The sequence below is a fragment of the Halichoerus grypus genome, chromosome 10 (assembly GCF_964656455.1).
Source record: "Halichoerus grypus chromosome 10, mHalGry1.hap1.1, whole genome shotgun sequence".
Lineage (NCBI taxonomy): Eukaryota > Metazoa > Chordata > Mammalia > Carnivora > Phocidae > Halichoerus > Halichoerus grypus.
The window spans coordinates 72,118,792-72,137,652 of record NC_135721.1 but is presented as its reverse complement, the minus strand read 5'-3'; the positions used below and the strand labels follow the sequence as shown (position 1 = coordinate 72,137,652).

Here is an 18,861-nt window from a genome sequence, read left to right as displayed (position 1 = left end):
AGCACAGAATGCAATGCAGGTAAAGTACAGCTTGCTGAACCTTTTCTGGGGCTGGTGGGACGAAGGGATGTGTACTAGGTTATATACAAAATGTATTTCTTGCTGTTGGGCATAATAAAACATTTTGAAGGGTTCCGCCCCTCTTCACTCCTAATGTCTAAGAAGTGACCCCAAAAAGCATAGCAGGGATGGTGATCTCATGGACTGTGCGGGATACAGGGAAGAATGCAGGGGTTGGTTGGTTGGTTGGTTGGTTTGTAACACAGCAACAAGACTATTGGTGGAAGCCAGTGAACTGGGTGCCTGTGCCGGGCTCTTGCACAAACACACTGATGCCTCTCAGCAGGAGGCAGGATGGCCCATGTCCGGACATGGGCCTTGAGGCCAGAACACCTGAATTCAGTCCTTGGCTGCGCCTTGGGCAAGCTGTTACACAGTCTCTCTAGTGGGGGCCGTGGCAGGGCCCGCTTCCCCCCTGGGGGGCGGTGAGCAGGAATGAATCAGGTGGGTGAAGCCCTTAGTGCAGTACCCAGCACCTGGAAGAGCCTCCATCCGTGAGCTTTATGACGTTTCCACCTGCAGAAACAGGTGTGCCCAGCACTGTGCGAACTCTACGAGTACAAGACAGACGCCCAGTGTGTCACTAGTTAGCCCTAGTTCCGAGGAGTCCCAGGAAAGAGGCACGGGGCAGCCCAGGCATATGAGGGGGACCAGCCTAGGTTGAGGGTGGTTCCCCAGGAAGGGGTATTTCCTTCCCCCACTGACCCTCTCTTTAGTAGCAGCATGGAGGCCTTGTGGCCTCAGGAATGGTTTCAGAAGTCCTTTACAGCATTTAAGGGGGAAATGGACCCTCCTTTACTCTGATTTCTGATCTGAGAGGTTGGTGGGCTCACCTTCTGAGCAAAGGTATTGCGCCTTGCCATCCTCTGAGGACTCTGCAGGATCCGTGTAATTAACCGGAAGCTGGCAAGTCCCAGTCCTGAGCCAGGGACTGCTAGTGGTAGACGATGCTGCCCGCCTCACCGGGGAGCCAAGATTCACAGGGCACTTAGAGGCACCTCCAGGCCATTTATAAACTCCACACCGAATGTCCTCGAGCGCCTGTGTGCCCCACACCGACGATGAGGACTTATCCCTAACCACGTGGCTCAAAATGACTCTTGGCTGAAATGTATACATTATGCATTTGTGACCAAATTTTCGAGTCAAACAGTCACAGCCAAAGGTGTGCATACGTCTGGACCTTGGCAGGCCCAGGAGGGTGGCAGGCTGGGAGGGTTTGAGCAGGTAGAAGCACCCACCCTTCAGAGCTGCACAGAAACGCCTCCTTCCCTAAAAGGAATAAAGAGTTAAAGCTTTGATAAAGATGGCTTCACCTGGTCTTAAAAGAACCCTCTGGAAAGAGCCTCAGATACATAGTCTGAGTCCAGGGGACTTCCCCCAATCATTTTCATAGGGTCGCCTCAGCCTTCCTGCCTAGCACTGAATACGCCATTGGGGATGTCCATACTGGGGACCTCCATGGTCCGAGGGACTTAAGCCAAAGGGGACATTTCAGGTCCTGAGCATGCTTTTCAGGGCTTCCTCCTCTATGTGGATTCCCCAGAGTTATCATGCCTTGGAGAGATCCAGGCTTTGTACAATGGGAAACTTTCAAATCTGTGGGTCTTAGCAATCAAGAATCCCAGCCCTTCAAGAATCCGATACAGTAAACTCTCTCCAGGAAAATGTTTCCATACGCACAACAGCCTGTACTTGTATTTTATGAGGTTCACGGAGGCCCTGAAGTCTGTTCCCTCGTGCAGGGCTTGGCGAACTGGCCCACAGGCTAGATCCTGCCCCCTGCCTCTTTCTGTGCAGCCCTTGAACTAAGAATGGTTTTTACATTGTTCTTCGTATGGTTGAAGAAGAAGGTTTCGTGACACATGAACATTATATGAAGTTCAAGTGTCAGTGTGCATACATAAAGTTTTCCTGGAACACAGACGTATTGGTGCAATTCTGTATTGTCTATAGCTGCTTTTGAGCCACAACCCAGAGTGGAACCATCGTAGCAGAGACCCTAGAGCCCACAAAACCTGAATATGTACTATCTGGCCCTTCGGAATAAACTTGCCACTCCTGCTTTAGGAGTAAGAACCCAGGTTAAGAGGCTTGCTTGAAATACTTCACATTTTAAAATAATTGAGCTGTAACTGGATGATGCACATTAAGGAGGGCACGTGATGTAGTTGAGCACTGGGTGTTATATAAGACTAATGAGTCACTGACCTCTACCTCTGAAACCAATAATACATTATATGTTAATTAATTGAATTTAAATTTAAAAAAAATAATAATCGAGTTGTAGAATTTAGAGGTAGAGCAGCTTTGAAAACCACCGTGACAAGTTCTCCCACTTGACCGTGTTAAGCAGAGGACGCCAGGGAGTTGTGTCTTGGGGTCTCCTTTCAAAGTTCTGTGGGTTTCCAGTCGGCACTGCCTTCCAGCTGAACCCAACTTTCAGATAGTTGCTGTGAAGTTTTGTTTAAAAAGCACTGTAGCAAGTGTACAAGGTTTGGTAACAACCTCTTTATAGCGGGGATACCCGCCCTTCCCTGTAATGGACCTCCAGAGGGCCAGGTCTGTAGGCCCCTTGTAGACCACTGATTCATACACATTGTAGCTGGCCGGACTCCTCCGAGCACTGAAGTATTTTCTGGGTGTGAGGGAGGAGGTTGGTGTTAGCTAGTAAGTGTTTCCAAAGTAACTCTTCAAATGGAATTTGTAAAAATGTGTATTTTTTATAGTCTCGCAAACAATAATGAGGGGACAAGGAGAGAGTGGAAATCGTTGAATTTCATCCAACAGCTGATTTGACAGAACTCAGTTGTGGTGGTTCATTCGGAATGCCTGGTACTCTGAGGGAGTTGGTCCTTTTAAAAAATATGTTTGTACAGACTGCCTCAGGAGTAAAGCAGCTTTCCCTCAGAAGTGGTTTAGACAAAAGGCAATTGACCAGATTTTGGAGAGGAGACATTTGAGGCCACCACCTGAGGCTTGGGTGGCTCCTGAGCTCTGCACGCCAGCAACAGAGACCACCATGCTCCCATAACCCTCTCCTTTGGACCAGTGAACGGCCAGGAACCAAGTGGCTCCCCATTTTTAAATGCCATGAAGTGAATCATTTGTGCTTAAAAAGCAAATGAGTCTTGATTTTCTTTTCCCCTAAAAGATGGAAGTAACTTTACTAGAGTAGAAGTCACAAACTGGAGATTGTGTGACCCTTTCAGCCAAGCTACCATTTTTTTTTTTAATTGAATTAGTTGGCAACATTTAAAAATTAGATCTAACATGAAAATGCATCTGGAGCATTTCTTGGGCATTCAGAAGACCTGGAAACCCTGGGTCTTGTTCCTGAAGGCAGCATCATGGGTGAGGCGTACGATGCCCACTGCGCCCCATTCTTTAGCAGCTCTCCGTGCTCCCTGGGCTCCCCCTGCGCGTGCGCGTGCACACACACACACACACACACACACACACACACACACCCCATGCTCATTACAGAGGAGCTCTGACGTCACAACCAGCAGTACTAAATGTAAAATGTATCTTCTTCTTTTTGTTTTTTTTTATCTTGCTTTATTCTAGAAAGTTTAAAGATGGCCCACCAGGATATACAAAGTACATACTCTAAATATAATATCCGTGAAAATAGGAAAGAAAAACAGGGGCAGGAAGGCAAAACAAAACAAAACAAAAAACCAAACCCCAATATCAGGAATGTTCTTTGGTGGGTGTCGTGTCACACATTTGGCTCTTTGCTTTTAAGAACAGACTGTTAGTTCTAGACTTCAAGCGCGTGGGACAAGAAAACACCCAGGGTGCCCCAGGGAAACAGTGACTATTCTGTGAAGTGAGATCAAGTAGAACTCTCTTTCAAGGACCATCCCAAAGACAGTGCTGTTTGTTCTAAACATACACTTGTGATAAATCTTGATGAGGAAGGAATGCTAATAATTTACTTGTACTTTATGCCCTGTACTATTCTCACCACTTCAGTGTATTATTTCAAGTGCTCCTTATAACAAATATATGGGGAGGACGACTAGCATCCCCATTTCACAGACGATGAAACTAAGGCACAGAGGGACTGCATGATTTGCCCAAGGCTGCCAAGCTGGGCAGAAGCAGGTGTGGAATGCCAGCTGGCTGAAGAGCCCCCGCGCTAACCCACTGAGCTACACTGCCTCTCACAGGTGGCACCTGGAGAAACCAGTGTGGTGCCCCGTGAGCTCTTGGACGTCCCGATGTATAAAGACTAATATCGAATAAGGAAAGGCGGGCACAAAATTGAGAAGGAAGGCCAATATGTACCATGAACTTGAGAGGAAGCCAAATCTAGAACAACCCAACCATAGGCCCCTAAATAGGCTTTTAAACCACAAAAAGGCCTTTTGAAACTGCTAAGGAAAAGAAGGAAGAAGGGGATCCGCTACTCCTTTACACAGAGGGACTCAACCAGGCTGCCTGTCAGAATCACTTACGAAACTTTAAAAAAATACAGAGGTCTGAGCCTCACCCCTGGAGGGTCCAATTCATGAGGTATGGGGCGAGGTCCAAGTGTCCATGTGGTTGCACTTTGGGTTGTTTTTATTTTTGTTTTTTAGGTATTTTAATCACATGGGGCTCATCATGGCATGTGTGCTCCTTAATCCCCATCCCCTCTTTCCCCCATCCCCCCAAACACCTCCCCTCTGGTAACCATCAGTTTGTTCTCTATCGTTAAGAGTCTGTTTCTTGGTTTGTCTCTCTCTCTCTCTCTCTGTCTCTCTATTTGCCCTTTGTTTGTTTTGGTTCTGAAATTCCACATATGAGTGAAATCATATGGTATTTGTCTTTCTCTGACCGACTTATTTTGCTTAGCATTATACTCTGTAGCTCCATCCACATTGTTGCAAATGGCAAGATGGCATTTTTTTTTTTTTTTTATGTCTGGGTAATATTCCATCATATATATACACAACCCCTTCTTTATCCATTCCTCAGTCGATGGATACTTGGGCTGCTTCCAGATCTTGGATATTGTAGATAATGCTGCTGTAGACATCAGGGTGCATGTATCCCTTTGAATTAGTGTGTTTGTATTCTTTGAGTAAAAGCCTAGTAGTGCAATTGCTGGATTGTAGGGTAGTTCTCTTCTTGAGGAGCCTCCATACTGTTCTCCACAGTGGCTGCACCCGTGTGCGTTCCCACCAGCAGTGCACGAGGTTTGTTTTTGATGCGTCGGTAGGATGGAGAACCACTGTGTTAACCAGTGACAAAAAGCAAGGCTGTTATTTTGTCTCTAACTTTTCCCCAAAGGGAAATCTCTTGGAAATACAAAGATTAGGGCAAAAACCACTAAGAGTGAACTGAAATCCAAGGGAGGTGAATTAATGAATCACATTTCATAGAGATCCCCAGGGGAGCTAGGGCGTGCCTGGGCCAGATCCCCGAGCGATGACATTGAGTCTCTGACGTGGGGCCGGCCTCACTGTTCTGCAAAGCTCCTGGCGATCCAGCATGCAGCCCCTTGCTCTAGGCCCAAGTGAATTACATGCCGGGTTACTGAAGAATCCGCTATGCCCACTACTTGGTAAATTGGATTTGATGGAATAGAGCAGTGATACCAATTGATGGGAGATGGGCAAATAGTCTCCCTGTATGCAAAAATACAAAAAATGTGGATTGGGGATACTTGGAGTTAGATGCTATAAGAGTGAGATCTAGAAGTTTTTCTAAGAATATAGCTTGTGGACACTTGAGGGGCAAATGGTAATCACTTGGAGCCAATTAACTTCATTTCTAGACCAGTAGACCAGAGAAATGAGGCAGGCATTATGTGTCCTTGTTCCAGCAAAGGAATTGGAAGTCTCTGATATCATCCTCTTGAACAAGATGGAAAAAGGGACCATGGCTGGTCAGTTCACAGTGGATTTAACAACAATGCCCCCCCGCCCCCCAGTGTGCTGGCAGACCTGTCAGCTTTGCAAGAAGGCTCTGTGGGGGGCAGGTCAGAGGGCTCCGAGCCTGAGCCTGCCTCACACAGCATTTTCATACGTGTGTTAATGGAGTAATGGGAGGCATGCCAGTCATGTTTTAGGATGACACAGAGCCAAAGGATAGAGCAGAGAAGATGGATGATAGAATTAACGTTATATTCCCATAGTACTTCAGAGTTTACATGAGCTTGACTTATATGCTCTCCTAGAACCTCGGCAAGCGAGGTATATTTATCATCCCTCCTTTCTTGGCCACAGACTGAGATCAGAGAAGTAAATTACAGAATTGTTATTTATGGAGATTTCTCGACAAGCCAGAAATAAGTACCAAAATAAGAAAAAATCAAAGTTAAGTAAAGGATTACATTTGGATTCAAAAAATCAACTTCAGAAGGTTGACATTTGTATTCGTTTCCTAGGCCTGCCTTGACAAAGTACCAGCTGGGTGCCTTAGAACAGAAACCTATTGTCTCATAGTCCTGGAGATGAGAAGTCTTTAATCAAGCTGTCAGCAGGGCCATGCTCCCCCCATAACCAAGGGGGTTTTGGGGTGGGGGAGTCCTTCCTTGCCCCCATCAGCTTCTGGTGGCTCCAGACATTCCTTGGCTTGTGGCGGCATCTCCATTTTTCGGGTGGCATTCCCCCTGTGTCTCTGCACTGGGGTTCCCTCTGTGCAAGTCTGTCTCTGTGGTCAAACTTCCCCTTCATATAAGGACACCAGTCACACTGGGTCAGGGCCCACCCTCATGACTTCATCTTAGTTTGATGACATCTGCACAGACCTTATGTCCAAATAAGGTCCCATTCTGGGGTGCTAGAAGTCAGGAATTCAACATGTATTTTGGGGAGACACCGTTCAACCATAATAGGGTTACGTTGGATTGAGAACACTAAGAGCACCAATGAGTCATCACAGCTACTTGAGAAATGATAATACATCGATACTATCTTAGACATCAGTTTAACTGGAGGGCTCCCACCAAGTGGAAGGTCATACCACAGCACTTGGCATTGCTCAGAGCAGAGTCAGGAACTGAGAGGTCCGCTGTGGCCGCTACATGCTAAGGAGGAGGTGGATTTTAAAAAGGTAGGGAACCACCGAGGGCTCAGAGCAGGGTAGGTGCTAGAAAAGGTCCATGGGCAGGCCAGTGCCAGATGAACTCTGTACATCTTGCCCTGATTTCTATAAGGAAGATCCAAAAGTGTGACTTGTACTCAGTTAACAAATTTTTTTTTTTAAGATTATTTATTTATTTATTTATTTGAGAGAGAGAGAGAGAATGAGAGAGAGCACATGAGAGGGGGGAGGGTCAGAGGGAGAAGCAGACTCCCTGCCTAGCAGGGAGCCTGATGTGGGACTCGGTCCAGGGACTCCAGGATCATGACCTGAGCCGAAGGCAGTCACTTAACCAACTGAGCCACCCAGGCGCCCCTCGGTTAACAAATTTAAAAGGGAGAGAAAGGGATGGAGGATTATGTTTGGAGAAATTTCTGGGTAAATGATCGCTAACTTGAAATTCTGTTCCAACCTTCATTTTTGCCAGGCAAGGCACTATGCAGTTACACATTGTTTATTTCATTTAACTTCACATGTAAGCATGTGTGTATAAACATAGACACGTGTCCTCTGTTATTTCGAATGTATGGTATAATGAATACATGTGTGTATGCAAAGATTCGGTTCATTGATAGTGAACAAGCATTCTAATTATTTAAATTCTTGCTTTTCCTTTTCAAGTATTTAAAAGAGCAGAGTGGAGCTTAGAGAAGACTATTGACATTTCAAAGCTAGGAGGAATTTGGGGTTTGACTGGTACGGTGAATGAAATTCGTTCAAGCCCATGGATGTTACGTTCTGCCGTTGGGCAGTCAGTACATTCCGGGATCTGAGAGGGGGCTGTGACACACAGGACATATTAGAAGGGGCCACATGCGTGACCCAGGAAGTGCCGTGGGAGCTGGGAGGGGATGAGATTGGGTGAGGCTGCTGTCAGAGGGAGTTGGAACCTGACATGGGACCTGGACAAAAAAAGCTGGCCTTGGAGACCGTGTGGAGCTAGCCTGTCCCTCCCCCACCCTCCCCCTTCTGGTCGTGCTCGGGGATCACAGTGACCGCTACCTGTGCTCTTGTCATGCCAGGCAGAGGTAAAGAGCTGGGCAGGGACCAGCCAAGTGGCCACATGAAAGCCAGCCCCACACCCCAGCCTGTGAGATTAGGGAGTTTTCTCTGTGCTTGAGAACAAAGTCATCTGTTGATCTCCTCGTAATCAGATGAAGACAGAAGCAGAAATCGCTGGCTCGTCCGAAAGCTCGTGTTTATGACTTCTGTACAGTAAGTGAAAGAATTGCACCAGCCAGACAGGAAGCGAGCCTTCAGGCCGCCGGCCCGGGTCCGTGCCGACGTCCAAGCACTACAACAGCAGGCCGATCCCCAAGCCCTCAGCCGCCTCTGGTGAGTTAGAAGGCAGGCCCAGCAGCTCTGCTTCTCAGATGCAGTTTCTCAGAAGGATCCGGAGCTCCCTGTAACTGTTTCCATAAGCTGCCTCACTCGCCTCGCTGCGGCTACCAGAGATGTGCCCTTCCCCCACGGCTGGCCCCGGCCTCTCAACTCCCAGACCTTATCTCTGAAGGGGTGCCAGCAGGGAGGGGAGTGTCCTTTTCCTCTAATAGCAGCCACAAGGGAAGTGACATCAACTCCCCTTAACCCATCCGTCTTGATGGAATTGTCCCAGACCCTGGTTGAACCTGTTTGTGTTTGTCTTGCTCCAGCCATCAGGGAACCCCAGGGCCCCGAGCTGACCACTGCTCAGAGAGGAAACCCCACGAACTAGGCCTAAGGCTACCTGTTTCTCTGGGCTGCCCCGCTCTGGGCCCCTCATGAGTCGGGCGTCGGCCACCTTGCCACTTGGCCTGCGCTCCCCCAAACGAAAAGCCCTCTGGTACCACAACTGCCAGTGGTCCTGAATCCAGAACACTTTACTGGCTGTAGCTATAGTAGCAGCAAGAGAAATACAGCCACTCCTTTCTCAGCAGATATTTGTTGAGCACTCACTGTTTGCCGGGCCAGGCAGTAGGCTGGGGACGGAATGTGAGTTCAACCCAGTCCTCGTCCCCAAAGCCGACAGATGAGTTGAAAGGAGGAGTATACATGCGATCCATGAAGTGATGAGTTAGGAGAGATGATGGGGCACCCATAAGAGGCCTAAAAGGACAGGAAAGCTGCTTGAAGGAAGGGCATCTAAGTCAGGATGGGCAAGGTGAGAAACTCAGCTGGGGGATGAGGACGTGGGGGCAGAAGGTGGGAATGGGAGAGGGGGTTTCAGGCCAAGGATTAGCTGTGCAAAGGCTTGGAGTCGAGGGAAGCCAGTGAGTCCAGAGAACCTCATGGTGCAGCAGGGCCCAGAAGAAGTGGGCAACTAGGTGGGGATGAGACCCTGAAGGGGCTTAGAAGTAGAGGACTATGAGACCCGGGGGCTTTTCCCAAGAGCTGTCTGGTGCCATTGGAAGAATCTCAATCTCTGGAAGAAGCCCTGGGATGTTCAGGCAGACCCTGGCTCTGCACTAGTTCAGCACTCGGAGGTATACAGAGAATGTAAGGCTCAGTCCCTTCAAGAAGCATTGGCGTCAGTGGGCAGATCACACAGACTGTGTTGGGTAACAGCTAAGCTGCACATGATGTGCCCATTGCCCACGGTTGCTAAGATTTGGAGGACACATTTATTAGGTGCCCATTATATTTTGGGGTCTACACTAGGCACCTAACTTCTGACATCTCACTGAGTCCTCAAGGCAACCTATGGAGTGCCTGTTACTACCTCCATTTTACAGATGAAAGACTAAGTCTCAAAGAGTGACTTCACACAGAAGCATATAATTAGGAAGGGCCAGTCCCAGGACAAGAGATCAGCAGGTGTTCTCTCTCCTACTCCATGTTGCCCCCCTGAGTGTGGGACAAGGATGTGGGAAGGGCTTCATGGAGGAGATAAGGTCTGAAGAGGTCCCAGGGTCACCTCGTAGGCTCTGGGGTGTGGGCTAAGAGTCTGACATTTAGATTTTAGGAGAGGCATATGGGATGACCAAGGATCTAGGTAAACAGGGAGTGTCTCTGAGGGTTTGCCCATCTGAACCTTGGAGTTGAGTCTTTTGCTTGAGTCTTTTGAGGGAGGCAGCAGCTTTTCTAAGAATAAAATCAGTGAGTAAAGGATATAATCACCAATCCTCTTCAAATTGGAGGATGTTATGCATGCCATCTCCATGCTATTAATAGGGGATGGTGTTTCCCAGAGATACCTGCTTTGGAAAACTTCTCAAGTGTCTAAGGTTAATAGGCATTGCACATAGTGGGGATGTTGGCTTTTTGAATTGGAGATGAGTAACTGACATGCACCTAAAATGCTTCCAAGGATTTGGAAGGGCCTGGGCCAGGTTGCGTAAGGGGGTGGGCGAAGCAAGTATATTTTTCTCGAGAGCTCTTGAATGGCACAGTCACTCACATGCTACCGAGGATTCTGTGACCCCTGGAAAGCCCAGAGCTGGGCTAGATGGCTCCACAAACCAGTGTGAAATGGAGCTCAAGGTCCCCTGGGAAGGATATCCGTGGCTGTGCTGACTGACCCTGGATCCCTGGTACTCAGTCAGAGGTGACGATGCTCACACATCCTGTGGAGTCTAGCTCCACCACCACGCTCAGCTGACCTCGGGAACCAAAACCAGTTTCCATGACTAATGGCCACTCAGAACTGAAAGGTGAAGCACAAGCAGTAGGTACACAGGGAGAGCCAATGCCAGAGCAGTTCCAGATTTCCCGAGCTTCTCTATACACAAGCTCCCCCTCGTGCGTGCCCGGTGAGAGGGAGCCGGGAAGGAGGGGTCCCCGCTTCTGTAGGTACTGGAGACCCAGGCACGGCCCACCCTTGGCCATGTTACAAAATGAGTTTTCCTCCCGCCCTCTTCCTTGCCTCCCTTCTTCACCCCTCTTCACACACCTCTTCTTCTACCACCCCTTCTACTGCTCTCCAGCCCCTTCTGCCCCCCCTCGAGGACATCTTTTGGTCACCTTCTGGGATGATGCTCTGTGCTTCCCAAGTCACTCCTCCCCACCCCGTTCCTCCTCCTAGACTCATTTTACCCAGCGCAGCAGGCCCATACTCAGCAACCCCTTCCTCAATCCAAGTGAATCCATCCCTCCTTGGACAGAGATGTTCAGAAGAGGCACATCATCACACCCTTTCCCCTGGCACTGACCCTCCCATGTCACTATGGAGATGGGCTTGGTATTCCTCTCGGAAGTCCCTGTCCATGAAGGGCCCCCCTTTCCTTTCCTCTTGTGGTATACACAGCAGAGGTGGAGATCAGATCGTCTTCCTGCCCAGGAGCCAGCCCTTCCTGGTAGAGGTTACTGAGCCATGTCTTGGCTTCCCCATCTCAACGGCAACATGCACGTCCTTCAGTTGCAGGTCCTGTTTCCATCCCTTAGGTTTTCTATATCTCCCTTCTGTCTCCCCTCCAAGGTCTCTGGGACGTACTGAACTATGCAGCTCAAGCCCAGAGAAAAGACACCAAGCAGGCCTGATGGGTGCTGAAAGCTTCACTCATCCCTGCTCTGTGCCGTCCACCTGATTCTGATCTCAGCCTGGGGTGATCGGCAGACATGCTCCCCCACCAAGCCCACCCACTCTCACCCCGACCCACAGCCTCTCCTGCCATGCTTGCCCACTGGCCAGCCCTTCTGGCTCCATGATAGCCCAGCAGCCTGGCCTAAATATCTCCTGGTGGGCTTCGATCCTTGCCCTGTCTTTCCATTTCTGCAGGGTCCAGCTCTCCAGACGCTCCACGCACACGGCATCATGCAGAGACCCGGATTTGACTCTGACTCTGCTCTTAACTAGTCAGGTGATCCTGCTTGAGTCAGCAGATCTCTTTGAGCCCCACTTTCTTCATGTGTAAAATCAGGGTTACAATACCTGCCTGTTCCAAGGACCAAATAAGGAAACGAATGGGAAGGTGCTCCGTAAACTATAAAGCCGCCCTTCCCAAACCGTGTCCTGCAGAACTCTTCTCCTAAGGGAGGTGCTGAGAAGCTATTCAGGAAAAAAAAAAAAAAAAGAACTTTCATGTCAAATTTGAGGAAGGCTGTCCTAAACACAGTGAACCCAGTTTCTTGACTCTAGGACATCTCAGAGCCTTTAATCTGCCAGTGTACATGGCAAACCTCCAAGAACCAGGTGCAAAAATAGCTTTGTCTCAAAACCACTTTTTTCAGACTACTTATTAACGTCTTTCAGGTCACTCATTTGCACAGAACAAAGCATATATTAATATTATTCTTCCTACAAATAATAATGCGATTTCCACAAGATCCATTCCATCATCCGGGTCACTAATCCTGGGTAACACCAGTTAATCAGCGCCTGGAAGAGTATGGCAGGAGCTCCTTCAAGCCCCTGGGCGTTATGCCGTGTACTACAGGGGAGGGGGGCTGGTGCTGAAGGCCCCTGCAGTTGGACTCGCCCTCCCTCCCTCCATCCCCAGGCTGGACTCTACCCCAGGTGGCTCGGTGAGCCCATCGTCCTGTTCTCCATCTTCCGTGTTCCTGCCCCACCCCCACCTTTGCCCCATCTCTCTCCCTGCCAAGGCTACGTCTTCCATCTCTACCAACGCGACTGTAACTCATTCTTCCAGCCCCAGCCAAGTCCCGACTTCTCCATGGAGGTTGTTCTAGCTCTTGCAGTGTGTGTTTGAGACGGGAATACTGGCTCCCAAATTAACCAGAAGTCCCAAAAGGCAGAGTGATTCACACTTTCAGATTTTCTCCCCAAACCAGGATTTGTTTGATTGCTGCCCTCCACATCCCCCCTATAGACCATAAGCCCTACTTTGGGAACTTGAGCCTCCCAACCAGGTATGGGTCCTTCTGAGCTGGGGAGTCATTGGTGGGTTTTTTCCCATGTTCATTCATTCAGTAGATGCTTCCTGTAGGGAACCCAAGGCTGAGGAAGACAAGGCCCCTGCCTTTAAGGAGCTCTCGGTCAAGACAAACACACAAAACTCATTGCAAATAATCATAGAAATAATGTAGGAGTGCAAAATAGGGTTCTGAGTGGGTGCAGGTAGGGATGGAGGCAGGCTTCCCAGAAGATGGTCCCCCCGCCCCCCACTCAGCCTCCTACTTAGAGGATGTGCTATGGAGCAGACTTGGCAAGGTTAGGGAGGTCTACCTCTAGAGAAGAAAGACCACTGGAGACTCTGTGGGAAGGAGATTTGAGTGTGTTCCCTGGGTTACAGGGATGGAGGTCTCGATGGGGGAAGGAGATTCGAGTGTGTTCCCTGGGTCATAGGGATGGGGGTCTCGATGGAGCCAGAGGGTTAGACTAGGAGGGGCAGTGTGAGATGAGAACTCTGCATCCCACTCTCCCAGACACACACACCCCACCCCCACACAACAGTCTGTGGGAATCCCACTTCCCTGCTTTTCCATCATCCCCTCTCACCTGGACTCATTCTTCCTCTCCAAGTCCTCTGCCACCTCCTGGTCCTGGGGCCATCCATCGTGACCTCATCGGAGCAGCCCTGGGTCTGCTCTCGGTAGCCAGCAGTCTGCTTTGGTGAGAGGCTGGTCAATGTGATGCCCAGTCCCCATGGGGGGCCCTGGGGAGGAAGGTCAGCCTGGAGTCAGTGCTTTCTCTTTTCTTCTCGCAGAAAACCAAAAGAGACGTCAATAACTTTGACCAAGACTTTACCCGGGAAGAGCCAGTACTCACGCTCGTGGACGAAGCAATTGTGAAGCAGATCAACCAGGAGGAATTCAAAGGCTTCTCCTACTTTGGTGAAGACCTGATGCCCTGAGAAGCTGCTCCAGGTGGAGTTTGGTGATGCTGCAGGAAGGGGTGCCAAGAAGAGTCCGATTTCTGGAGGCTCCGAAGGTCTTGAACTGCTTCTCCTGTTCTCCAAAGCCCCAGTCCCTCGTCTACCCTCTATTTATTGCATTCCCTTGACCCAGGCCGGGTCCTCCCTCTTCTACCTGGGGACCAGATGGCACTCTTGGTCCTTGTCTCAGCAGTCGTGCCGAATCGCATGGGGTCGGCGGGCAGTGTTTGGTGTGTCGGCAAGCCTGTCTCCCCTCCTCGGGGGTTCCCAGCAGTGATGCAACTTCAGTTCTTTTCCTTTGAAGAGCAACAAGAAGAGCAAACAAGAAGCCCCCGGCTCTGCTGTCGGATAGAGGGTCCCAACAACTGTCACCTCTCATCCCCCCCCTCCGCCCCGTCTGCCATCCTCTGCCCTTCTGTCCAGGAGAGACGGGTGCTTCTCCAGCCTGGGGGTGGGCGCCCTCGGGGCATGCTGTGAAGGAGACAGCCGGCGAGATGCACGGGTGGGCTCCCTGTGTCAGTTTGCTCTGGAATGGCTCATTCGCCTTGCTTTGGTGTTAGCTTTGGGGCATGCCAGCGTTGTGAGAGCATGTATCTCGTGGAAGAAATCCCTCTTTGTAGAAAAAGAAATTTGATTTTTGAACTCGATTGACATTTGAAAAATATATTAGCAAGTTGGCTTTCTGATTGGCCAAAAGGTATAAATTCCAATATTAATGCAGGGAGCTATTAAAGGGCTAATATACAATGAGAAACCAACCGTCCAAGGTTGATGCTGTTCACACTTTCGTGGCGCATGGGGGCTGGATGAATCGAGAGAGAAGGAAACAAGGAGCGCTCCTCATTCTTCAAGTTCTGGCTGAACACAGAGGCCACCGTGGCGATGGCCCAGACCCTGAGGTTCTAGTCAAGCTCACTCCCAAATTCTCTTTCCGGTTTCGTTCTAAGTTCCCAGCACACACACTATTTATTTCCTGCGACGGCGTGTTCCTTTTGCGCACTTCTGCGAAAATGGTAGTACTACTGTGTCGTGGTCTTTAGACGTTACACGTGTGAAGTGAAATATGAAATCTCCGCTCTTGAGACGAGCAGAGTGAGGCTAAACGGGGGTTACGTGCAGGGTATCCAGAGACGGACGAGCGACTTGTTTGGAAACTGACAACGTGGCCGGATGTGCCTGGAGCTGTGTTTCTGTGTGCCATGCCGGGGCAACTCATGCGGACACGATCTCATGGATGTGATGTTACCTCCTGTAGATATTGCTAACAGTGTTACATTCTTCGATTTCCAAGGGTTCTCTGTGGCTGTGTGTATATGTTTCCCGGAGGTCATTTGATTATCTATTTTACCGAACTGATTTAGCAGGGAATGGAATCCATTCCAGCTGTTGCACGTGGATTTCCCAGCCGCCCCTAAATATGTATACTTGTGAGTGGCAGAGTGGCACTAATGAAGCTTTTTGCCTTTTGTACATTTGAGATTTTTGTATATAGTGTTTGCTGCAAGCCTGTGGAATTAATTCATTGAATTTAGAGGTATCAACTGCTGCATGTTCAGGCATATTATAAAACTTTAGTCTATGAAAGAATAATTATAATAATGTCCAGGTGCAATACTCTGTAAGCATATTGGTTCAAGTTACCGAGAGATAAGGTGTGTTTCTTTCTTTCTTGAGGGCGGGGAGGAGTCCTTTGTATTGTTTATTTCATTTTGGTTTATTTCAGAAGATGTAAACATATATTAAGCTATATTAAGTCTCACAAATAGTTCTCCTGTGCTCTATTATGCCCTGATAGAGATGGGGAAGGGAAAGGGATGTTTTTGATGGTGGTTTCAAAGCTTGGACAGTGACTAGCTCGAGCCCCTAGGAAGTTGGTGTCCATATTTGCATCTGGCCGGTCACAGCCTTTGTTACTCACGATGACCTTCAGTTCTCTTTTGTTTTTATTTTTTTAAAAACTCAGGTGTAATTATTATCTGTTCTTACATTAATTTCAAATATTATACTATATCAATTTGTGTGTTTGGCGTACCAGTGAAGTGATGAAGAACAGTAGATTAACTTAATTTATCTTCGGTAACTTGACATACTGGGGAGAGACTCTTCTGGAGTTGAGTACAAGCACAGAAACATCTTCATGGTGGCATCATCTCATTTTTTAAGAAGACATGACAAGACTGCCCATCATACTCATGCATCACTACTGCTCTGTTTTTCCTCTGCTTCCTTCACCACGATGAACTTGGAATGACCAAGCAAGCTCTAACTGCAATGCCAAATGGCCTGCACCAAGGCCTCGGTGGTGTTCCCTTCTCAGAAGGGCTTGGGCCCTTCCCACAGGACAACTGGCGTTTTTGCTGGAAGGTCAAACAATACATTCCACCCGGCAGCTCCAGGCAGTCATGCGCGGGGTGTCTGGCCCAGAGACGCCCCCTTTCAGCACCAGAGCTGGGCTGGCTGGGACGCCCCCTGCTTGGGGCCGGAGCTGACCAAGTTCTCACACGGGCAGGTTCAAATCCCACGTCGTCTATAGAAAAAAAGCTTGTGTGTTCCTTGAACATTCTTTGTTTCCTTTCAGTTTTCACAAGGGTTAGGAAGCGGACACACAGTTACATTTCTTTCTAATCTATCCAGCTCTTGAGTGAAAAAAAAAAAAATGCCAAAAAAATACATGAAGGATAGCTGTTCTCCTGTGTTCTCTCATTATGGACTTCGTGAAGTGGAAACATCATTTTTTTCCTCCAAAGGTGAAAAAAATGCATTCTTGCTTTAAAAAAAAAAAAAAGCTAAAAAATTACCTCTTTTTAAATTATGTGCAAAATAATTCTGGCTAAATATAAAATGTATTCAATTTTAGGGTTTTTTTTGTATTGTGATGCTTTATTTGTACATTTTTTTTTTCCTTTCTGGATGTAATTTTAATCTCTTGCCATTCATTAGTGTTATTTCATTGTAAACATTATTGTGCCAAATGTACTGTATTCAAAAGGATGTGAATGTGTATTGTTTCAGAACCTAATAAATACAATGGCGTTAAATCTTACTTCTGGGCTCCAGTGAGCATTTTTATCTCCTTTGTGAGGGGCAGGGTCGTTAGAGATTCCAAATTCCAAAACCTAGACATGGTTTCAGCTTTCCCCTGTCCTTTGAAGATGCAGGAAGGATGCACATGGCCATATTGACTCACCCCAGCCTTGCCTCTAAGCTTCTGGGAATACCACCGCAGGGATGGAGGGGGCCTGAGTAGATCAGACGTGGCTCTGGGCGGTCTGGGCGTGGAGCGAAACCGCCCCATCTGCCTGGGAGTGTTGGAAGATGGGCGAGCCAAGCAGGCAGCACCCGCGTTTTTGTCTTTCTAGAGAAGCAGACGCTGAATCTCCCTGAAGCCAATGCCCATTCAAGCCTCGTCAGGACTCAGGTTCTGATTGGCCTTTCAGAACGTCAGGTCTTTGGAGTCCAGGAAACTCCTCCTAGACTGGGAGCCCCTTGCAGGCTGGACCTGGAGCACGACTGACCACTGGGGCTCAGAGCGTTAGGTTGTGCCCACCTCCGCGGCTCGGCCAATGTTCGTGGCCATCATGGTGACTCCTGGGCTCTCCGGTTCCTCCTTCGTTCTGGGGCTCCTTTCTCATGTCACACTGCTGGTTCTGCAAGGCTCCTCCTCTTCTTTCTCCAACACAGATTTCTCAAGAATATTTGAAACTCAAAAGTACACTCTTGAGTACACCACAAATTTCAGTTAACCAAAACTTTGTCTTCCTTAAGAGTTGTGGAAATGATTGCAGGTTTATTATTTGTCATCCTCAGGTGAAGGGATGATCAACCTGTCATCCTTTCAGCCCTCAAAACTGCTTCCTCATAAGCCAATGACTGTGGTAGGTCATCCCGAATGTACTCTCAGTCTCCCCTCAGTAATGTCTCCTGCCTGCCTGGGGATGTAGCATGGACCTCCAGACCCCCCACCCCCAACAGGAAAGCTGTATATATCACATAGTCTCCTCCCTGATTCAGGCAAGTTGTCTTGGTAAGCGACCAAGGAAACACAAACATCTTGTCAGCTTGTCTGTCTCATTAATTTAAATAAAAGTCAGAAGAAATAAAAGGAGCTATTCTAGGAAGGTAAGAAGATGTCTCCAAGCATTTCACTGAATGAAATCTGACCAGCCTATACCTCCCTTGCCTGGTGGCCCAGAAGAGACAGCTCCAAAGTCTGGAAGATGAGGGAACTCATCCTCCCAAATCTATATATTCCACAAACCCCATGGAAGCTATAAGAAAGGTCAATTGCTGATCAGCATCCCTGGTTTGGAACCTCTCTCCCACCCCCAGCCATGTTCCAGGAGAGAGAGCCAGGCACTGGTTGATCTGTTCCAGGAAACCGTGGACGTTGGTTCCTGGAGAGGCTTAGATGGTGCCAGAGCTGCCTCAGGGAAGCCTGTTTGGGTGGCTGTGCCCTTGAACTGAAAACCTGCCAGTCTAACAGACTCCTCATGGAATCAATGAGCACATTGCCCCTTCTCCATCTCCTTATACCTGAACCGAGTCCAGCGCTTGCGTTAGCAGCAGCCTAAAGATCCCCATGTGATAAGATGACTGAGCCACGTGACACGTGTTGTCATAACTCTTGGGTGGCAGAGATGGAGTGGCAAGAAGGCTTAGACGCCATATTACGAAATCTGTTTCTTACTTGAGAGTACTTTAGCCTCGACGATGATACTACACTTAGGGTACGTTGGTTGTAAGCAATACCTGAAGAATGGAACAGCTGTGCCAATCAGGAGTGTCTCCTCCAGGGATGGAGAGCTGGTAAAAGAATGTTTGTGTTTTCCAGGAGCCTGCTGCAAGTGCTTCTGCTCCCTCTTATCTCCCATCAACACCGGGAGGTTTTGTCACTAGCATAAAGGATTCCAGGAAAATATTTTCTCAAGGAAAATGGTGGCTTGTTAACTAGCATAGAGAATGTTAGAAAGGT

The 18,861-nt window shown here is 48.5% G+C and overlaps 1 protein-coding gene across 2 annotated transcripts in view; it reads left to right on the top strand.

Moving 5' to 3' along the window:
- PRKCE (protein kinase C epsilon) overlaps window positions 1-16,932 on the top strand; it is a 480,084-nt gene extending 463,152 nt beyond the window's left edge. The window contains exon 15 of one of the 2 annotated variants that reach the window (XM_078056612.1): window positions 13,722-16,932. In XM_078056612.1, the coding sequence (XP_077912738.1) occupies window positions 13,722-13,868 (147 nt within the window). In that variant the 3' untranslated portion in view covers window positions 13,869-16,932. The remainder of the gene's footprint in view (window positions 1-13,721) is intronic. The other variant, XM_036070369.2, reaches the window with a different exon arrangement.
- The last annotated feature ends 1,929 nt before the right edge of the window (window positions 16,933-18,861 follow it).